Raw genomic sequence first — 23,877 nt, 5'->3', positions numbered from 1 at the left:
TAGTTTTCGTCTATGCAAGTTACATACCCTCATCCTTGCCAAATTGTATTTATCCAAGTCCTTGCCATAATGAGCGTACCCTTATCTTTGCCATGATGTGCGTACCCTTATCTTTGCTCTAATATTAATTTTTAATGAATGCCCGTACATTATCTTTGCCATAACGTGCATACCCAAATTCTTGTTATAATGTACGTACCCTTATCTTTGCCATATAATGTCCGTACCCATATCCTTATGTTTGCTATAATGCACTTAACAAATCCTTTCCATAATGTACATACCCTTATCTTTGCCATAACGTGCATACCCAAATTCTTGTTATAATGTACGTACCCTTATCTTTGCCATAACGTGCATACCCAAATTCTTGTTATAATGTACGTACCCTTATCTTTGCCATAACGTGCATACCCAAATTCTTGTTATAATGTACGTACCCTTATCTTTGCCATAACGTGCATACCCAAATTCTTGTTATAATGTACGTACCCTTATCTTTGCCATAACGTGCATACCCAAATTCTTGTTATAATGTATGTGCCCTTGTCTTTTCCATAACGTACATACCCAAATTCTTGCGTTACATATAAATAACACATCTGGATCATTGTCATAAACCCTTGTCAAGTGTTGCAGAAAGCACTACCCAATAGTGATGAGACAAGGTCTTTACAAAAGATATAGCATGTCCTGCCCAAAAGATGACATGGATCACAAGCTCAACCAAAGGAAAGTCAGTTGCATGCCTAAAAGAAACACGGAGTGGCATCAGACAAAATAGGGAAGTAGTTTTGTCTCTGATGCATTAATTGAAAGCAATAATTACAGATATGACTCCCATAAAATGTTTCTGGAATCTCCGCTAAGACCACGAATATTGTACAAAAACAACTGTTTGATGTATTCGATTAAGCGGTTTTCCAAATCATATTTCCAGCTTATGTGTTGTCTTATGTTGCATGTTTTACACAAGTCAGCCTTGTTGTATTACCGTTACATATCATTGACACAACGTTCGCTTTTTGGATCCAATCATGTTGTTGATTAAGTCCAGTGCTTTTTATTGTTATTCCCTATCGATTACTTGTTTCCATGGTGCTTCTGTGGCCAATATTACTGTCGTGGAATCAATTTGTCTTAACACTGACTTGCGTCAGGATTTCCTGCTATTCTGTTTGGTTCTGCCACGGGCAGGAGAGAGATGTAACAAATGTAGTTATCCTCAAGTCATATATGTGAAAGTGTCCATTGAACGGTTGTGGACTGGAGTGTGATGATGGAGTTACTTCATCTATTCCTATACTTTGCTAGCTATATTACTAGGATGAAGCACGGTGAGTAATACATGCTGTAAGTCTTGAACTTAATATACCATTCCATTGGTCAACGGCCAATAGCTGCATACAGGATTCAATAGTAAATTAGTAAATGCTACTCTGACTATTTCTTCAGTCACTCTGGAGTAAGACAAGGAGAAAAGTCATCACCACTTCTGTTTTCAATTTTTATAAACGATTTAGAAGAATTCCTACTATCCCATGGTTCACATAGTATAGGCGTCACCTTTAAATAGACCAAAGTATTAAGTTTCTGTAATTGCTATGTGCTGGCGATATTGAACTGATGAGTGACAATGAAGTTCTTTGACAAAACACTTTTGTTAACTTCGCAAGTTATTGTCAACAACGGAAGCTTATTGTTAACGACTCAAAAACTAAAGTCGTCATATTGGCGGAGGTCCTATCTAAATCTAAATACTCTTTTTCTCTTGACAATCATGAAATGAACAAGTTGATTCTTATACCTATCATGGCATCAAATTTCATAGAATCATCAAGATGAACAATGCTATTAAACAACTATTAAACAGTGCAAAAACCTCTAAGGTTGGGTTTTTATTACTGAAGGAGCTCGTAAAATATGCTCAACTTTCGCCTGTCTATTAAAAGCATTTGATAGGATGATTGCACCAATACTACTATATGGGTTTGAAGTATAGGGATACAAACATTTAACACCTATCGAAATAGTTCGTCTAAAGTTTCTGAAGTTGGCAACTAGACTTAGAAAGTCCACTTCAAGTTTTATTTTATATGGAGAACTTGGTCGAATATTGCAATTTGCAAAAGAATGATTAGTTACTGGCACAATCTAGAACTAGTAACTCTTCTGTAAAACAGATAACGTAAATACCAGCTGGTTAAACTATGTACAGAAGATTCTTTAAAAACTCTGGTTAAAGCCATGTGTTTCAGAATCCTTTATGCGTTAGTACTAATTACCTTGTTAAGCAGGTCGAGAATATTGAAAGATCAGTTTTTCCCAAGTTGGCAAGTTACTGTTCGTAGCAGTCCAAAAGCTTCTTTTTATCAATACTTGAAAAACTATCCATCTTTCGAAAAAACACCTTGAATTCCCCAGCTCTGTTTCTACCCCGATTCTGCGATTCAGATACTGCAATCACAATGTACCTGTTGAAACTGGCAAGTGGACTAATACACCTAGAGAACTCCGCACTTGCCAACTTTGTAAAAGCCCAGCGATTGCTGATGAATTACTCTATATTTTTAGATGTGAGGCATTTGCTTAGGAAGGAGACATTTACATTTCCCAGACCTTCAATACGTTAAAAGATTTGTGTACGTATCAGTCATTATTTATGTCTAAGAAATTGCCAGTCTTAAAATAGCTTTCCAGGTTTTTATTTATCATCAACTCAACACTAAAGAAACTCCACAGAATATAACCAAGCCTGACCGGCCAAGTGCGATTTTCGCCTGTTACAAGAAGTATGTGTTGCTGAAGACCTGTTATAACCCGATCTTCATGGGTCTTTGAATAAATACTTACTTTTACGGCGTGAACGGTCTAAACCATAATTCATGAATAACCACCCTAACGCTGAAGTGACCTTACCGGTAGGTTCAACCAATTGTTGGTTTTCTCGCATATATTTATACCTTACGGGAGCCATCTCTCTTTTCTGATGTAACATTTAATCACCGGCTGATGAGACCTGTATTGGACTGGGAGTGGTTGCACAGATTGTCGTTTTAACATCAACATCAACATCAACATCAACATCAACATCTGTCATTGTTTTACCAACGATTCTATGGCATAGATACTAAATAGGACAGTAGGTAGTGCCTTCGTTATCAATGGAAATATAAATATTTTTATGTTTTGTTTTGTTTTTCAATTTAAACACTTTTATATTTCTGAGCTGTTAATATCCTTTGAACTCTGTTATAAACATTGAACTGGCACTGTCCAGTTTGTTGATGTTCTGAATCCGATACTTGCAACTGCGTTGGCATCCGTGCATCCATATGTTGTTGATGATTGCTCGGTATATATACACATTGAAATAAACACCTATCATTTTCAACCCCCATATAACCATTTATATTCGTATAATGATTATGTTCGTGTAATTACATGTATCCATCGGTTTTACCAGACATTGATTTTGGATACGCACGTGCCACGGTGAAAGGCGAGCATCGCGTGCAACATATGTAAAGTTTTTTAGTGAACTGTTCTTACAGCTGATAACTTCGATAATCAATTGATTTAGTTACTGATATGGGTCTTCGTCAAAGGTTGTTCGATGTTACCAATGGCAGCTCACCTACGTCAGATTCGGCAAGCTCGTCGGACATCGCGAGTACCGCGCGAGTTTCGGGATCGTTCGCTCTAAGATTTGGGAGAAGATGACGTTTCAGGCCAAGAACGATTACTTATTTGCTCGGTCTGCTGAGTTTTGCCGGAATTGTGCACTGCCACTCTGGGAATATCCATAACATACGGGCAGTATCGTTAAAACATCAGAGCATTGTAAGGAGTTCACCCAGTTTCCCGTTGGAAGGGACGCCGTTCGTGTAAAGGAGACATCTCGCAAACCTGTTGCAACTACGTACATGGGGTTTTCCCATTGTAAACATACATGATACGATACATGATTTCACGGCATTCGTAACTACTCGCCTCTTTCCGTGACCTACAAGGAGACTCGTACCCCTCTCGTACGCCATTACTGCCGAGAATCGTGGCAAACCAATCAAATTGCGCTCCGTAAAAACGCACTTCGAAACATGAAAATGGCGGAACCGTTGAACTTTGAAACTTCGCTAAACTATGCAAAGCACAATTTAAAGATAAACTTTGATCTAAAGGATCAGCAACTTTCAACACTGAAACATATCTACAAGGTGAATATGACCGTATCCTGTTTTGCCCACGAGATGTAGAATATTCTCAGAGCCATGTTTAGAAATTCAGAGTCATCTTTCCTTGGTAATAGTACTAGACGAGTTTCATCTCCACGTCCGTTTGTGCTCAGACAGGGACCAACATGGCCACGAGAGGGGTCCGAGACGCCATCCGGCTTGCCGGAATGACACAAGTAGTTACGAATGGATTTCACTGGTGCGGTTGATTTGCGTCAGTGCCTTTGATTGGCCAGTGTATTGGGTCAGGGGTCGAGGACGTGTCACAGATAATGTCAAATACTTAGAATTTATTTTTATCTTTAAAAGCGATGCTTTGAACAGAAAACTCAGGCTTACATCAATAATGTTTAGAATATGAACAATAAGGAGCCATTCATATTTTTTATGAGTTGGAGTGGGGTGATGGGTGATGAACATTTTCGGAGTGTGTGTGTTGGGGGTGGGGTGACAGAAGTCTGTTGAGGGTTGGGGATGGGGAGTCATTCACATTGAACATGCTTCTCCATAAACTTCATCATCACCACTCACCCAAAAGGTATGAGCGGTCGCATAGACCGCAGAAATTGTTCCGTTTTTGGAAATTTGTTTTGATGTATTCCTAACATCTAACATTATTTGCTATTATTTTCAAGAGATTAATTGCTAATTGTTGGGAAAACATAGTAATGAGTAGTGAGGGTTGTGGTGATATTTTCTGGAGGAACAGTTTTGTGTTTTTTGGAGGTTTCGCAGAGCACCACCATATAACTGGAATATTGCTCAGTGGTGTGTAAAACTCACTCACTCGCTTACCAAGACAGGTGATTTGAAATTCACACTGTTAGGTCCCGTTTGGGATCCGTGAAGGTCTCGGAGTAGAATAGGCCTTCAGCAACCCATGCTTGCCATAAACGGCGACTATGTTTGTCGTAAGAGGCGACTAACGGGATCGGGTGGTCAGGCTCACTGGCGTGGTTGACACATGTCATCGCTTCCCAATTGCGCAGATCCACGCTGATCATTGGATTGTCTGGTCCCGACTCGATTATATTTACAGAAAGCCGCCATATAACGGGGATATTGCTAAGAGCAGCGTAAAACTACACTCACCCACTCATAAAAAGGTCCCGTCAGCATGTTGCGAAAGTGTGTATTCTGGAATTTGTATTATCCTTAATTAAGTGATAGTGATCAATGGGTCACAATGCTTAGAGTTTTGAGTTTGAGGTCTGCGTCACATTTCGTATCATATATGTTCAATGGCAATAGTATCTTTAGCAGCAGGCCTTCTTTATAGCGCCCAACACGTATGACAACAAAACTACCTCTTTCTTACAGATTCTGACCATAGTTCTATTGATCATATGCAGTAGAAATAGAAACTGTCTGATAAAAAAGTCTGAAAATATTTTTCATATACTTTATATGAATTCCAAAATACCGTTTTTCATGCAGTGTCGTTTTACCTTTCGAAGCTGAAAGTACATACGTTGTATGTTGTTGTTTTATGCTATCCTAAGATGGTTCTATTGATCACATGCAGTAGAAACAGAGACTGTCTGATAAAAAGTCTGAAAATATTTTTCATATACTTTATATGAATTTCAAAATACCGTTTTCCATGCAGTGTCCTTTTTTTTCGAATCTGAAAGTACATACGTTGCACGTAATTGTTTTATTGTGTTATAATAAGATGAATTTCTCAAAGAATTATAATCGATGATACTTCTGTTTTACTGAAACCACACTGTATATCCATAATTGAGTACTCGGTTACCAGGTATCGAGACATCGATTACTGTCATAGCACATGAAACGGATCGATAAACCTTGATAAATCGATTGAGTTTTGTAATTCGTATTGTCTATGTACAATAGATGCATCTAATTTATAGACTTCATCAAGAATCTAGTTCCAGTTTATATTCACAAACATGGTATGTATATCCACTACATAGAAAACAACGTTCGCAAATATTGTGACTGCATGTTTTATCATCCTTTGTACTACAATGGTATGTGGTCGCTTCAGTACTGGAATAAAGACAGACTGATGAATCTAATTTATTCCAGAACCAACATTTCTAACGCGGATATTAGTGTGTGTTTAAGCGGTTTCATTTACAAAATGGGAGTCTCTGTTTAACCAGTATGACTTAAGAAACAAAGAGGGCTGGATATACATGACAGGATTGGTTGGAAGCCACTTAAACACTCTGTGCATCCATTGTATAAACATACCACTTATCTCTTTCATATCAAAACACATCACTTAATCGCCTTGATCAATCTGTAATACTAGCTCGCTTGCCTCCACTACATTCTGTATATATTGCTCATTATAATGTTATGCTATTCACCTGACGAAGGGGCAAGAAGTAGACCAGATAACGTCGTGTTGTAAATATTAAGGAAGTTGTAGATCCATACCACTCGTTGTCATATTAAGGAGTCCAGGTTCTTGTGGTCTCTAACCGTTAATAATGGATGAGAGCTACTCCTGCAATATCACTGGCCTATCCTTGGTCAATATGGTTCTAAGATCATAATCCTGTACATTATCAATACTGGACTTAATAGCTTCTTATCTTGCCGCTGATGATATCGTTTCGGTTTGCGGGCGTAGTTCGAGGACGACAAATGTTTACCAGAGTTTCGCCAATTATTTTGCCAGTGTCTGTAAAATATTTGTTACCGTTACCAGCTCGTTTTTTAAAGTGGCGAATCTTAGACTTTGAAGACTCATCTTCATTTTCGATGGTTACTATATAAAATTTATTTATTCAAATTGTGCATTAAAAATAATGTTCTGCCATTTGGCGTTCATTCTTATCAGTCATTACACAGTTGTTTTCGTATGCGATGAACTGCGAACGAATTTGGAACATACCTTCTTGTAGTTCAGCCGTGAAACGGCCAGATAACCACAGAAAAGTGTTTTCTTGATGATGAAGAAATACATATTTGTAGAACTGAAAGACAACTGTCTCTTATTCTGAGATCGTTTATTGTTCAAGTTCATGTTGTGGGCTTGCGGCTGCAATCGACACATCCAGGGTTGTGCATCTTGGCCAGCGTGTAAATACATGTAAGAGTTCGAGGCATTTTATTATATGGGATGAAAGGCTACAGTACCTTCCTCTTATGGCTTTTAATGTCCCAACATGACATACTCCTCAGGACCCGTGACGGTTTGGGTTAAAACATTAACCTTCAGTAATCCATGTTTGTCGTAATAGGGATCGGGTGGCCAGACCCGCTGGCTTTGTTGACATATGTCATCGGTTCCCATTTGCACAGATCGATGCTCATGCTGTTGATCACTGTATTGTCTGGTCCAGACTCGATTATTTACGGATCGCCACCATATAGCTGGAATATTGTTGAGTGCGGCGTGAAAATGAGCTCACCCACTATGCTCATCACTCTTGGTATTACAGCTTCCTATAGTCCACGAACTGAAAGGAAATGGTGGGAGTATAGTCTATGATGGCAGATCAATTGTTTGAGTTACATGTCCCGATGACATAATCTGCCGATTTAAACTATTGTAGTAATACGTAGATATTATCGATATACAGCCTTTCCCAGAATGATTTTACATCGGCTGAACTTGGAAGGAACGTCAACCACGTTAAACTGGGGAGATATGTTTGTCTGTGGCTTTGGGCAGTATATTAGCTGTGGTTTAAGTGCCAAGCTCTTGAATACATGATTTACGGACTGAACAATATTTCATCCAGCCATAATCAAGTGTAGATCGATAGAGATAAATCAGAGTGTGTTTGTCTCCATCTTATTTACCATATGAAACTGTGCTTAGTGTATCCAGAGGTTTTAGACATTTGTCTTTCGGATTTTCAGCATGATCAGTACATGACAATTTACTATCAAGGTTATTCCGATGAACGTATTCTCTTTGACCACTTTGATGAGGCTTTATCTGAAAATACTCCTGGTTGTGATGCATTTGGATTCATCACCCAGTGACCCATCAATATTATCAGTCAAACAATTTGCTATGTGTCTTAACACTCAAAGAGTACCCGCCAAAATGCTTCCTTGAGGGACTCCCATTTCTTATACAAATGTATTAGAAATTGTGAAACCTATTCTGATTTTTAAATTTCTGTCTTGTAAAAACAGAACAATAAATCAGTCATGCGGCCTCGAAGACCTTGAAGACTCATATCATATAGTCATGATACGTTACTTCCAAGTAAAATTACATTGTTACAACATGTTGTTTATTAATGAACCATTTCGGACAAATGATTGTTTATCACCCAGGATGATCGATAGTCCTCTGATGTCTAAAACCAGATTGGATATACGTCATCAGATTATGTTTTTCTAGATACGAAGCAAGGCCGATTGACCCTTCACAAAGACACCTACTTGGGCTGGGTCGATAGTTCGAAGGTTTGAAGGATCCTGTCCTGGGGTGGGGATAGGAATGATGGTAGTGAGTGCAGAGATATTGAACGTGAGTCTGGGCATGTGGATCTGATATTGAGTCAGATGTCAAATGTTGGCTTGGATTTGGATGAGGATGTCAGGTGAGTTCCTATTTCAAGGCCGTAGTCTCAGGTTCGATTTCCCACTTGTGTACAATTTCTGCATATTGAAATTGTTAGTAAGTTGTTCCGACAGGTAAAGATAGTAAATTCCAAAAATACACGTGAATGCGTTCTGCTAAATTGAAGGAATCAATAACATGATCAAAAATTAGTTTTAATTTAGTTGGTTTGTGACAAAAGGAACGCATGACTCTAAACCGACGAAACAACAAAGTGGTCAAAAATCGTTTGAAAAAGACTCGTTCATGCTCATTAATCGATTGTAAGTGTCATTGGTGTTGGACACCAATTGTGATTGAGTGACCCAGATTGATAGCTATAGCCAGTTAATGAAAATACCAGTGAATTTGTACCATCTTTTCTATCACCCTTTTATGTGTTTTCTTTATATATGTTGTTTCAGCAGCTCAGCAGATTCATTATCACTATGCTCTGCTGTTGTATCTGCATTACTATTTAATTTAGCAACGCCAATTTCTTGAATTTCATTTGAAAATGTGAGTGAGTAAGTGAGTGTCGTTTTATGCCGAGTGTAGCAACATTCCAGCAACATCTCGGCGGGGGGCAGCAGTGATGGTCTTCACACACTGGACTCGTGTGGGGAATCGAACCCTCGTCTTCGACCCGACGAACACTTTATCCACTGGGCCTAGTCAATCTGACGATTTACGGGGGATCCTTTGGCTTTAAACTGAAGCCTATGTCGTTGAGGCTAGTCAGTATTCTGATACAAGCGGTCACTGAAGACCTTTCCGTTGTTCTGGATTCTTTTGTGCATAAATCTGCGGAGGGAAACTGACACGTGACAATACACCAGTGACCATAACAAAGCTGAGATATACTCCTAAATAAGTGATTAAGGTCTTCGATCTTCCACCATGACAATGAATATATCTATTGTATCTTCGTCATTGATTGTCTTACACTGTTTTACCTCCGTTGCAATGGTTCGTAATTTCTGATGAGGATTTGGAGTACGAATTGATTAAATACCTGTTGTAATGACTCATTCTGCATGATCGTCATCCGACCGGATTGTATTGTAAATAACTCAATGAAGCCTGGCCAATGAAGTTGTACCACAATGAATGTCATGATATTCTAAGGCAGATGGAAAGGAATTCTTTGATATGTTTAGCATATTGTGCCGACCTCGCAATATACTTCAAACGTACTGGTCTCTACTATGGGGTCTCTACTATGGATGCTTGACATTCTGTGTTATCTGACACTAGTCATTACGCTGGATTACTTCCGAATCGGATAAAGGGAGGTACATCATTATGAAGGATTTATGCAGATGCAGGACGAAGACCACTATCTATTGTGGTTTGTGATGAAATGATGTGTTACTGGGCACAGATAACTCACAGGGAAAATAATACCAAACATGTTATTGCATATTTTATCATTTTATCCTGATAACAAATAGCATATTAATAAAGAAGGGCAATTTTAATGTATGGATTAATCATTATTTGCCAATAGGGACTGGGTTAAATGTAAAATCGAGAATAGCCTTATAGGTCTTTATATAACAAAAATGTATAAACTTGTAATTTGTAAATATCAATACTAATATTGATTTTTAGTTACAACATCTACTTGAAAGATAATGTTTTAAACTGTCGAATCATCGTATTCCTTTAGAGTGCGTTAATATTTAACGTCACGTCGGCATTATTGCAGCCATATCGTGACGAGTCTTCCTTTCGAAACTGGAAGATGATTTAATATTGATATAAATATGTAGAATATATTCTATATCAATATTTATATAGAAAATGAGAAAATGTAAAATGTGCGCCTTATATGCAATAACAAACGGGTGCCACTATTTTTCTATTTGTCAGTGTTCTAACAAAATAAGGAAAAAAAGTTTATTCACAAATACGATATTACAAAGCCTTACATATGTGAAGTGATTCCTTTATTTCAGACAAAAATGTATCCACTTTCATAAGATTGTCCATATTTTGCTGGCATGTGCAATGTGCCTACGGTGAAAACCTCGAAAGCATTCACAAATGCAGTTTAACGTTTGATGACAGCGTGTTGGATACGTTTTGAAACATAACAAAGTGTTACGAGTGTGTATTTTCTGTATATTTTTGGTATTAATTAAGTAATTATTATTATTTGGGCACAACATTTAGTGTTTTGAAAAATAATTATGATGGGTCACATTTCGTTTTAATAGCTGGTCAACACTTTTAGGATTCTGGTTTTCCGGAATTTATCTGTTCCTAGTTTTCTATGTGTTTACTTCCTTGAGACTTATTCTAGGGCATTCTACAGTGTAGACGATGTCCGATTGTGACCGAACGTTCGGGAAATGACTTACTATATATATATAAAGGCTGGTTGCCGTGCGGAGGGCGACACACACTCATTCATATTTGCTGGGCTACATTACCGCCAACGCTTGAAAACCCGTCAACGCCTGACCTACATTATCTGCTGTCACACCGATCGCTGTCCTCTCTCACACCAAGACTTTGGTGAACTTGCTACTATATTATATTTTGTGACCCACTGACTTAGATTTTGTCTCCCTTGAATTGTATTTGTAATCAGCATTGTTATATTGACTTGTGACTTTGTATACCTTGCTCTCGTTGCTAAATAATAATATCTGAATATATTAAACTTGTCTTTGTTCTGTTTTGCTGGTTCACAGGGAATATCTTACATCGTTTGTCACGGTAAATTCTTAACCGTAACAAAAGGACCCAACATTTACCAAAATTGCCCATTGCTGAGATCATAATCCTTAGCCTGATGAAGCATTGCGTGGATGGGTATGAGAAGTTTGGCACTTTGCATCAACTTCAGTGATGATTTTGTCAGCGCACGATCTGACAACCGTTCAGTGAACGTGATTGAGTAATGGCTTCAGGGTAGCATTTCAATTTGTGAGGTTGCTCGACGTCTACAGAACTCCCCTCAGGGTTTCATCGACTTTTTAAAAAGTTTCAGACGGAAGGAAGGGTGCAGGACTGGCCACGTTCAGGAAGGCCCCAATGACCGTTATGCCATTGTGTCAACCCGTCACAGCAAATGCTCTTCGCCTGCAGTTCAGGAGTGCAACGAATATCAGCGTCAGTGTCCAGATCATTCATAACGGTTTACGTGTCGCTGACATCCATAGCAGACGTCCAGCTGTCAGACAACCTTTTCGTATTCGCCACAGAACAAGACGGGAAGCATGGTGTCGGGCTCAACCTCAACTGTGGTCAAGGGTGTTGTTTTCCTATGAGTCCCGATACAATGCAGTTTCATGATAGTCGTGTTCGGGTTTTCAAAAGCCGATTAGAACGCTTTCATGATGTAAACACCATGAGAGAGAGAGAGAGAGAGAGAGAGAGAGAGAGAGAGAGAGAGAGAGAGAGAGAGAGAGAGAGAGAGAGAGAGAGAGAGAGAGAGAGAGAGAGAGAGAGAGAGAGAGAGAGAGAGAGAGAGAGAGAGAGAGAGAGAGAGACTTTGCAAACTGACCATGCGTCATTCGGTTGAATTTTAGCTGTACATATCATGATGTCAAATTACTTATAAGAAAGCTAAATTATCGTATAGCTTTATTTGTGCGTTCTTGGCTTCTTTGAGTGGCTTTCAGAAGTTGGAAATAGATAGAACAAGTATATATAGATGACAGCATCTTAGCTTATCAAAACGTAGTCTTGAATAAATCAACCCCATTGACATAAGAATGCACTTCACTTTCATGTCGAACACTTCTTGGTTGTTGCAGCGCTACTTAGTGATGAGGTCACAATAATTTATAGACGGTCATGGTGTCTTTCAAGGAGCAGCAGATACTTCAATCATAGGTAGGATCATGTGACCTTCTGATATATTTCAGGGGATGTCTCTCATTTGTTATATGATTTGAAATGATACGATACCAGTGTATCAGTGATCCTAATGCTGACAAGGAATTGGTAATGGACTGATGAAAGTACAGATACTTAAATCTCAGTCATTTTTATTATGAAGGCTCTGACAAAACATCAACCATCAGCGAACAACTGACCATCCACAAATCATGTCATATTAATGTACACGAATAGTTCATTTATTTAAGTCAGAATAGCAAACAAGAAACGGGTATTACACATCTTTACTATTTACCTGTATTATTACAATCCTTTAACTCGCAGAAAACGCTGCTTTACCATCTGTTCTGTTCAACCATCGGTTCTACTTAACCATCTGTTCTACTTAACCATCGGTTCTACTTAACCATCTGTTCTACTTAAAAATCTGTTCTGAATACGTGTTCAAACTATTCATCCAAGGTGACAAAATATATCCAGGCTTAGTTGCGGCATGCCAGCCGATTGTTAATGTCTTTGTACCCTTGCTTCCTTCATGGTTACATGCACTTATGTCAGTCTGACTCATCTTGTGAGGACCCGTGAAAATCTGGAAAGAGTTGGTCTTCAGCAACCAATGCTTGCCACAAAAGGCGATTGTGCTTGTCGTGAGAGACTACTAATGGGACCGGGTGCCCAGACTACCTGACTTGGTTGACACATGTCATCGGTTCCCAATCGCGCAGATCGATGCTAATGACGTTGATCTCTGAATTGACAGGTTCAGACGCGATTATTTACAGACCGCCGACATACAGCTGGCACATTGTTGAGAGCGGCGTAAAACTAAACTCACTCACTCATTTCGTCAGCCTCTGTTCAACTCTCTGAAGAAGTTCCTATTTCAAATCACGAACTACGATGGATCTTTTTAACAAAATCAGTTCTCATTTAATTATTGAATTTTAAAAAGAATTAGACTTGTTAAGCGATTTGGAAATAGATTTTATGATTGGAATTTTAAATTAGTAAATCAGTGGTTGTATCCTCATAGGGGGTAAGATCACTGTAAACTTATTGTCCTCCTGAGAGGGTATGTAAGTCCACAAACATTCAAAGTAAATTAAAGCATTCCACGTTATTAATCGTTAAATACGTGTATTTTAATGTATAGCTAGATTTCCCAAATTGATAGCGACTGAAAGGACGGTGTAAATCCAGATAGGGTCCATGCAGCAGGCAAATGTACTGTAAATCCCCATGGTCTCTAGTATGGAGATCTGCCTTCGGTTTCTGGCAATATATTTTTACTTTGTATTTTCATCATTAGTTAAAATTTTTAGACTTCATCACTATTTTAATATCTGAATCTGCGATAACCTAGTTGTTTTACTGTCCTTCGTTGACAGGTTTTCATAATTTACATGTATTTATGATGAATTTGCAACTTGTTTTCGTCACAATATGGCTGAAATGTTGCCACTGTGACTTTTAACTCACTCACTGAAGAAGTTCAAAGTTTGTAAATGCTGGAATGGTGGCGAAAAAGACCTCTGTTCAGTCTTTGATGAACGCATTCCGAGTTGTTGTTCGTCCTTGGATCAGTGGTTAAGGAGTACCATGAATCCCACTGGACAATCCATCCACGTTGTGACGATGAAGTCAGCAAGGCACCTCAGGAGTATCATCCTTTGCATCAACCAATCCAGAAGCACGAAAACTAACCGCTGCAATAAAGTCACGTCTAAGATGGACGCCCTGAAGAAAAACGCACTTAAACGCCGTAAACGTCGGCTGACAAACCACGGAAACCTTCATAACACATTCATTATAACAGAAAATAAGTAACGTTTTGGTGTATCATATGTCATGTGTGTCTTTAAGACATTAAAAAAAGGTCTACAGCGCATTAATTGAAGTTGAACTATCATAAATATAAATAGTTATAGATATAAAAGACTGTAATACTATATATTGTTTTCTTTCCTTGCCAGCTTATTAGTTAAACTACTGTACCGTTACCTACAGTACAACAACTGAAGCATATGAAATGGTCCTAACAGGAAATACCAATTTCCTTGACAGAGCACATGAATAACACAGTTTTTCACCATGTAAAGCGTATAAGAGCCCAGATGCCAAACCATCTTCAAGAAACTCCGGCGCAGTGTTTTGTTGCTGAAAAGCTAAATCATCGACCAACCAAACGCATTTCCGTGTATGTAACAATGTATAATTTTTAGAAGCCTAGACATGGAAACTTCGGTACTTTGTGACCTTTCTTGTCTGCTATTCACTCGATAACAGACACTAATTTCTCGCTGGGTGACGGTGTCTGTCATATGGATATCCCTTTTATTTTTTTATTTTTAATCTATTTTCTTTTCTATTATTCTTTCTCTTTTTCTGAACCAAGAACATTCCGTAGAATATGGAGGCTCCCCATCACCGCAGCCTTCTGCATTACCCAGATTGTCAGAAGGGCTGTGCTCCCGGTGCTGAACCCGAGCACTCTCCTGTTCTGCGCCAAGAGATCCGGATGTACCAAACCAAGGGCACCGAGAACCATGGGGAGCCTGACGACAGTGTACTTGGGATGCAAGCGAGAAAATTTCATAGGCATGCAAGCTAGACATGGACAGAAAACAGAAAATTCAATGCCATAAATAAATTCATTGGCTTTATCAAATAGGACAAGATCAGGTTTGTTGTATATATATAGAAGTTCCAGGCACAGAGATGACGACGAAGCTTAAAGGATGATTAACGTCTTTTCAGAACAGTACTTCTCGATATTGATTTCCATACTGTTTTGAAACATGATATGGTGGAATGATTGGCTACACCAGTGTATATACAGTGCATGTAAATTTGATAATGAAATAACAACAGCAAAGATGGGATGATAAAGGGTCAAAAGAGACGTCCGGAAAGGAGAGTAGGGTGGAGAAATACGTAGTTCTTAGGGGAGCATGTACCACTGGCACGTTGCGCAATGGGAAAAAGCTCGTTGTCCTTAATTGCACAATTTGACTTTAGGCACAGTGAATAACTGATGAGATTCTGAGCGGAAAGATCAGGATCGAACACAGGACTGGATGAGATCAAAAGATGGAGCAGTATGAGAATAACACTGAAAAGCTAGGATTGAGAAGTTTCAAGCTGATTCGTTGTTGAACAGGACGATAATGGAGGTTTTTGAGGATCGTGGTGGTATGGTCTGATTTTGGGGAGGGTGAAACAAGACGCCGCTTTGTTCTGGATTGATTTAAATCTGCTTATGTCATTTTTGGAGCACCATCGAGGAGGCTGTTACTATAGTCCATCCTCGAAATTATGAATTGAAAATATCAATAATTTCGTGGCATACGTATAGTCAGGCATGCTCTAAAATTCGTAAATTTCGTAAATTACCAAAGCTGTATGTGACAAGATCGAGACAAATAGCCAACTTGTTTGTTCACATCAAAGTTTGAGGCTATTACAGTGCCAAGGTCCTTCAATGCGTCACTGTTTTTCCAACAACTTTCGAGATGAAAGGAAGAATGGATTGTCTGGGTTTCTTGACTATCTCTTTAAAGATGGTACATTTCAGCATTGATGGCATTGAACCAGATGAAATGGAGAGACTGATAATTTTGGTGATAACTGGGAGAAAATAGATATCAAAGTATCGAGGGTACAGTAGGTTTGCTTGGCATTCTTCATCCTGATGCGCAGCTCCTCTTTTGTGAGTGTTGAAAATAGCAAGAGACTCCGTCGAGAATGCTTGATCTCTAATCGTCTGCGGATCTGAGTGTCTGGCATCAAGTTGATGTCGTATCGACTGTATCTTCTTTGTGAAATAGCGAGGATGGCTCTTAGGTTTCCATGTCAGTTCCAGAGAAAGGGCAGGGTGACTTACTTGTCTTCCCTATATGTTGATGAAAGAAGTGTAAAAAGAGATTCAAGACCGAGGCTCCCGGTTTACTACGTGAGTTCAAAGCCTCTTTGAATAGTATTTACCAGTGGATGCGATGTTATCTTAACGCGACAAAAAGGTTCTATGTAATGCAAGGGATAGATGTTTACCCCTGTCACAAACAATGTGTGCCCAGCAACGCATATGAAAAAGAGAGGATGCAGTTTGATTATTCTTTGAAATTGTTCTCATATTTGCTTTCATTCGCATTACGTGTGTCGATTTCTGATGTAAAACATTCAGAGTGTTGTTGAACAAAAACTGTGTATCAGTAGAAATCATTATCTTCGACCGACCGCGTAAAACCTTTTCCGTTTTGTGCACACGGTTCTTGAGAAAACCCATGTCCTCTCGCATTTGGAAAGTGCATAAATCAATGAAGAGGATTATATACTTATCGGGTCGGATTTATATTCCGTCAAAGCGTACAGCACCTTAATGTTTATCACCATTTTAGTATATAGAATTACACACGAGCGACGTCTTGCTAGATTCTACATATAACGTTAAACACATAGCGTTCTCAAGCATATGGGGGAATGGTGGGGTACACCTGTTTATATACAAGTTACATGTTAATATGATAATTGCCTCCACACTGTATTGTTGATATACAATTTTGTTTTCAGTCCATAGTCATGGTCATCACTCTATAGTTAGTATCCTCCTTTGCCTATCTATATTGGAAAAAAATAAGTTAAGGATATTGGTATTTTCATGAGTGATATTTTATCAGTATGACAATGAATAAATAGCTCATTATTCATAATTTCAAAATTTACATACATTCCTAACTAACACTAACTTACTCCAGTATATCTGAGTGGGTGAGTGAGTTTAGTTTTACGCCGCACTCAGCAATATTCCAGCTATCTGGAACCGGTCTGTAAATAATAGAGTCTGGACCAGACATTCCGGTGACCAACAGCATGAGCACTGATCTGCGCAATTGCGAACCTATGACATGTGTCAATCAAGTCAGCGAGCCTGACCACCTGATTCCGTTAGTCGCCTCTTACGACAAGCATAGTTAGAGTATTATATGCATATACTCACAGGACATGTGTACTTCATACTTACAAGAAGAATCAGATGCAATTTTCTTTTGCTGGAATCAGACCTTGGTTCGTGAAGTACTGACGACTTTTTAAACTTTTAAGGCAGACTTTTGGATCATTTGGCTTTGCTTTCACTCGGTTTGCTGCCCCCTTGATTTGGTTTGTTAGTGTGCGTTCGTTGTTAAACGGTAAACACCGGTTGTTCCAGAGAATGGGTGCGGTAGGGTAGCCTAGTGGTTAAAGCGTTCGATCGATTCCTCACATAAGTGGAAAGTGTGGAGGTCATTTCTGGTCAAACCCAACCACACATTCATACATGTTGTAATGTTTCTAAGATTAGTGCCGGTTTAAGCTGCCTTTGCCAACAAACCGACAAAAACAGGTTATGCACCTCGAAATGTTGCACACGTTGAACCCACATGTAGACTCGAACTCAGATCGCAGGTCTAACGAGCAAGCACTATCACCTCTGTGCTACCCCGACAACCCCTTAGGCTGAAAAAGTGTTTTTGATTATTTGTTCTAACCTTCCTTGTATCTTTTTTTAGTCTACGTCTTCTAAAATGTGGTGCCTCATAGTCACGTTTGTATGGAGTCGAACTCAGGTGACGATCAAGTAGTTAACTACTGTGCTGCCACGGCCTGAGAGGATGTTCGTGTTTGTGATAGCCTCGCTTGTATCTGTTCTCAGTCTAAAACGTGGCGCTAAACCAGCCACTCAGTATGGACTCGAACTCAGGTCCCCGGCGTGACAGGCTAGAACTTTAACCACTGGGCTACCCTGGCACCTCCTTAGTATGAAAAACTGTTTTTGATATTTTGCTCTAACCTGGCTTTATCTTTTCTCAGTATACGCCTTCTCAAACGTGGCGCTATACAAGCCAGCCACTATGGATTCTTACCGGGATATCTACCCACCATCTGCAGCGGTGGATGGGGACAAAACTACTGCCATTCACTCGTCTACAGAAGTATCAGTCCCATATCACTGGTGGGAAGTGGATCTACTCAACTCCTACACCATCACCAGTGTCACCGTCACCAGCAGAGACTGCTGCCGTAAGTAAGCGGAATTGGTTACGCACACATTTCCTATCTCGATTGAGTGAGTTTAGTTTTACGGCGCACTACTGGAAGCAATATTCCAGCTAAGTGGTGACGGTCTGTAAATAATCCAGTGATCAACACCATGAGCATCGATCTGCGCATTTGGGAACTGATGACATGTGTCAACCAAGTCAGCGAGCCTGAGCACCCGATCCCGTTATTCGCCTTTCATGGCAAGCATGGGTTGCTGGAGGCCTATTCTACCCCGGACGTTCACGGTATTAAAAATAGACCTGGTATTCAGGCTAGATTTTCGAAGCTGTCTTAACGCTAAGGCCGTAAGTGCCTTACACGAACTTACGACTGTCTTAATGCTAAATGATTTTTTTTCCATTTATTTTTCCATTTCAGTTCTCAGATAAATTACGTAAAAGACATCGTATATTTGGCATCATCGCGGTTTTGTAAGGTTATTACCGATGTATAGATACATAAAATAACTTTAACGTTTCTGTAGAGGGTATAGAAGATTGAAGGGGGATAAGGGTGACTGGTGGGAATGGAGGGGGTGGAGACGGGAAATATCAGTTAAGATAATAATTATAAGAACGTTTCTGTACTCAGTACATGACAACTTGATTGACGTATGCCATCCTATCCCAGTTGCATAGATCGGTGCTCATGCTCTTGATCACTGAATTGTCTTATCCAGACACGATTATCATTACATAATCCGTCGTCATATAGCTGGAATGTTGCTGAATGCGGAGAGAAACCACAAAATAAGCCAACAAATAGCATATGTGGTGGATAAGTACTTTTTTAACATTAATTGTGTTTGAACTCACTCACTTTTCGTGATGAACACGAATTCTGCAGATAGTCACTTCATCAGATTTACAACTGTTACCGATACAACTGGAACTAGCAGGTGAAGATCCGCATTAGAATTCATCTTCAGTGACCCATGTTTGTCGTAAGTGGCGACTGACGGGATCGGTTGGTCAGGCTCGCTGACTTGGTTAACACATGGCATCGATTCTCAGTTACGTTGAACGATGTTAACGGCGCTAAGCAACAAACAAACAATAACAAATGGAACATGGTCCCTGAGAGAAAAAAATAGAAAAGAATACTTCTTTTTTGTTGTTGATTGCATCATTGTCATTCCCATTTCTGGTGGCCCCCGTGACATTCACTCACTCATTATCTGTTCTTCAGCTGGCCGATTCCGTAACTTCACAATTGACCTGACATCTGATCACCAAACTGCAGCTCCAGTCACGCAACGTTGTCACTACTACCCGGCGAGTTTCGCCAGCTTCGTCACCATTACAATACCATGTGATCAGACATTAACAGCACGTAAGGTCAAGGTCACTATGGATTCATCGGATGATCGACCCCTTGATATCAACGAGGTCGAGGTCAAAGGCCTTCACGTGTGTGGAAGTAAGGTTCGGGAGGAGCGGGGGGTGGTTGCAAAAGCCCACAAAAGAACATATGTCACGTGTTTATGACCAATAGACCCTATGTTTCTGTTTGTGGCAAAATATTGCAAAAGATGCGGCGATTCGGTGTAGATCCTAACATCGTTACAAGACAGGTTATCTTCCCTTGCGTGATAATGGTGTTAGGATATACACCGCAACGCCGCATCTAGTGCAACAATAGAAGCTGTTGACCTATAAACAAGTGTTCGTCTTTATCAGACCAGCTTTTAAATGTCGCTTACAGAAGTGACTTATTTCCTATCAATGTTAGGGCACGTGCTCAATAATGTAGCATACAGTTTACTGATTAGACCAAGTTCAAGGACGATGGTCACGAAGAGTATGTATACAGGTCACTAAATGCAATCTTGACCTATGAATATTTTATAGATTCAATCTTGTCATCACTGTTCACTGGGTACCAGGTGTATTGACAGTGTTAAACCATGTTGAACAATTACTCATGTGAAATATTTCTATTCAACATTTTAAGCGCAACTCGTGGTATATTTGACCGTTCTTCGCCTCCATTACCCCTTCCAGCTTCCGGTTCAACGAAGTGAAGGAACGGGAGGGCATTATTCCATATGGAATGCTTACAGTTACCTCCCCTGCTTCATTCGCCCATTACGCCAGAAGTCTTTTAATGTAGAATAAATGTTGCGAAAATTCTAACAATAGCGACGACATACAAGACAGATAAACCCCAACAGGTTCATGATAAAATTAGGCAATATGGTATTTCTTTTCAATTTCTGCTTATTCTTGTTCCGTCACGCCTTTCAACCCGAAGCTGGCAGGGGTAATGGAGGCGAAGAACGATCTGAATACCACGGGTGGCGCTGAAAATGTTGAATAAAACATATTTCACGTGAGTAATTATTAAACATGAAGTAGGGAATCTAAGAGCACAACCAAGTGAGGAAATGGGAGTGAACCTTTGACCATGGCGATATTTTATCTTGACATGAAAAATATTTTTCGATCCGAAGCAAAGGTAGTGCGTTGACAACCTTTGCTAGCTTCGCTGGCATATATGAAGACTTGTCATATTCTCTATGCTGCCCAACCCCATTTGCACTACAGTTTGCCTGTGCTTCAGGATTTCTCTTTTTGTGGTGGCATTGTGCGGGACTCAGAGATTTTAGGGCCGCTTTAATGGTGCCCAATGCTCAATTCATATTTGAGCAAAATAACTCTCTGTGCCCTGCTATGCGGTTTGGGACGCGCCTTTTGTTGACAGGCAAGTATGAAGCAGGGCCTCTTTGATCATGTGGACAACCTGTCCGACTTTGGATCAGAAGATCTGTGGTTCTGGAGCTCGAACATTTCATGGCCCCACGGTGGGCGCCAATGTTGCGTCCATAAAATTTCAGCGTCCCGTGCACAGCAATGAAAATGGCAAATGGAGATCAAGGGCAGGTAATTAGAGATAGCCCTCACCTTGCAGTGAGTGAGTGAGTTTAGTTTTACGTCGCACTCAGTAATATTCCACCTATATGGCGACGGTCTGTAAATAATCGAGTCTGGACCAGACAATCCAGTGATCAATAACATGAGCATCGATCTGCGCAATTGGGAACCGATGACATGTGTCAACCAAGTCAGCTAGTCTGACCACCCGATCCCGTTAGTCGCCTCTTACGACAAGCATAGTCACCTTTTATGACAAGCATGGGTAGCTGAAGGCCTATTCTACCCCGGGACCTTCACGGGTCCCCTCACCTTGCAAGTGGATCCAGTATTTAATGATTTTAGCTCCTAAAAGGAGAGGATGGTATTTTTTTCTAAAGCGAATTCTACATTTCAAGTTGAGAACATGCATATTTCGTCTTTTGCTTCATTTGATGTGTGGGTATACTATCATTCCGTCAGTATGACACGAGTAGTGAGTGAGTGAGTGAGTGAGTGAGTTTAGTTTTACACCACACTCAGCAATACTCCAGCTATATGACGAAGGTCTGTAAATAATCAAGTCTGGACCAGACAACCCAGTGATCAACAGCATGAGCATCGATCCCGTTAGTCGCCTCTTACGACAAGCATAGTCGCCATGGCAACCGTGAGTTGCTGAAGGCCTATTCTATCCCGGGACCTTCACGGGTCACGACGTGTGTAGATGGAGTGTTACAATATACAAGTGATTAAATGTATCAAATAATACTAATTAATAGTAATTATAATGATATATATCCAGTAGAATGACTCTCAAATTTATGGATCTATGACCTGAGTTAGTCAAAAGATGTATCAATCTGCGTTAACAGTCATGTAAACAGTCAAAGACGATGATGGTTGATTGGTATGTTTATTCATTTGCTTTTGGCGGGCCGTGGTCTAAGCTGCTGAACGTACGTACTTGCAGTATGACAGCAGAGTGAGAGACTTGGGATTTACGCAGCTTTTAGCAATATTCCAGCAACATCACGACAGGTTTCACTAGAAATGTGCTTCACACATTGTTCACATGTGGGGAATCAAACCCGAATCTTCGGCGTGATGAGCAAACGCATTCACCACTAAGCTACCCCACTGTTCCCTGTCTTAGTAGAATATACATATGCTCATGTACACTGCTCCAGGATGTAGGTACAATACTGCATCCTCTGTACCGTAAATGTATTCACACAGAATGAGTACGCAATGTTCTTCAAGAATACCTATTTAGGCTTTGCGATGCAGTCGCTATTTTAAGCAACACTGATTGGTTCAACGTGTTTGAACAAGATGCAGGTTTGCCAAACTCACTCGCCTTAGGTGAGACCACATGTATCGCATGTGCTTCGTTGTAGGGCAGGACTTAAGCTCTAGAATCTGTCAGCCAAACACGGTCACCCATCCGAGGACCGCGCCCAACGTTGCTTAAGTTCAACTGATTTGTGGCCTGCGCGCTACGAACAAGACCACACACCACCACTGAGGACGAAGTACATTTATATTCCTGAACATTTACTCTCTGTTGTTTAAGAAAACAGATACACTATAAATGCAATATATGATGAGTATTTTTGTGTAATTTCTATTTTTAAACCCCAGATCACTGGCTGCAGTTTACATTGGATTCAGGACTGAAACGCTCAGAGACACCACTTCTTCAGACAGACGTTGAATCCATACCAGCATGTGCCGATCGATGCCGAGAACAAATAAACTGTGACGCCTTTCAGACTTTGACGTCATCTAGTACTGTGACGTGTCAACTTTTTACTGGTAGATGGGGTGCCAACATCAGTGACAGTAACTGGAAGTACTATAGTTTTTCAGGATGAAGGTTGAAAGATGAGTCACTATCTGAACTTGTGACGATGAGGAGTGTGGACAACAGGCATTTAGACATACAGCATGAAACGTCATGTGATTGCCCATGTCATGTGATAGTCATCGATCTGTATCTATTAACTGGTCAAAAATGGAGATTTAAGTTAGACTTATAGTATTGTCCCTTTATGACCTAACAGTTGGACTTAACAGATATTTAATCAAATGGAAAACAGTTAGGTAATCGTCATGTTACTGTCAGGCATTTTCTGTGGATTGTGGGGCAGTGGAGTAGCCTAGAGGTACAGTTATCCCCTAAATATAAACAGTTTGACCCACGTTGTGTATGTTCAATCAAGGATGTAATAGCATGATTCCTTATTAACTCGATTTCTAATGTATTATTAATGTAACCAGTCTGAAAAAAAAACATGTTCGAGTTTTGGATATC

At 39.8% G+C, this 23,877-nt stretch overlaps 1 protein-coding gene across 1 annotated transcript; it reads left to right on the top strand.

Annotated features, from left to right (window-relative positions):
- The first annotated feature begins 1,308 nt into the window (after window positions 1-1,308).
- On the top strand, window positions 1,309-23,437 carry LOC137258850 (fucolectin-4-like). Its single transcript, XM_067796546.1, has 4 exons — window positions 1,309-1,337; window positions 18,478-18,687; window positions 19,897-20,127; window positions 23,205-23,437. The coding sequence occupies exons 1-4, from the start codon at window positions 1,328-1,330 to the stop codon at window positions 23,435-23,437; spliced, it is 684 nt and encodes a 227-aa protein (XP_067652647.1). The 5' UTR covers window positions 1,309-1,327.
- The last annotated feature ends 440 nt before the right edge of the window (window positions 23,438-23,877 follow it).

The sequence above is a fragment of the Haliotis asinina genome, chromosome 12 (genome assembly GCF_037392515.1).
Source record: "Haliotis asinina isolate JCU_RB_2024 chromosome 12, JCU_Hal_asi_v2, whole genome shotgun sequence".
Lineage (NCBI taxonomy): Eukaryota > Metazoa > Mollusca > Gastropoda > Lepetellida > Haliotidae > Haliotis > Haliotis asinina.
The sequence above is the reverse complement of the archived record's forward strand: the minus strand, read 5'-3'. Positions and strand labels throughout refer to the sequence as shown.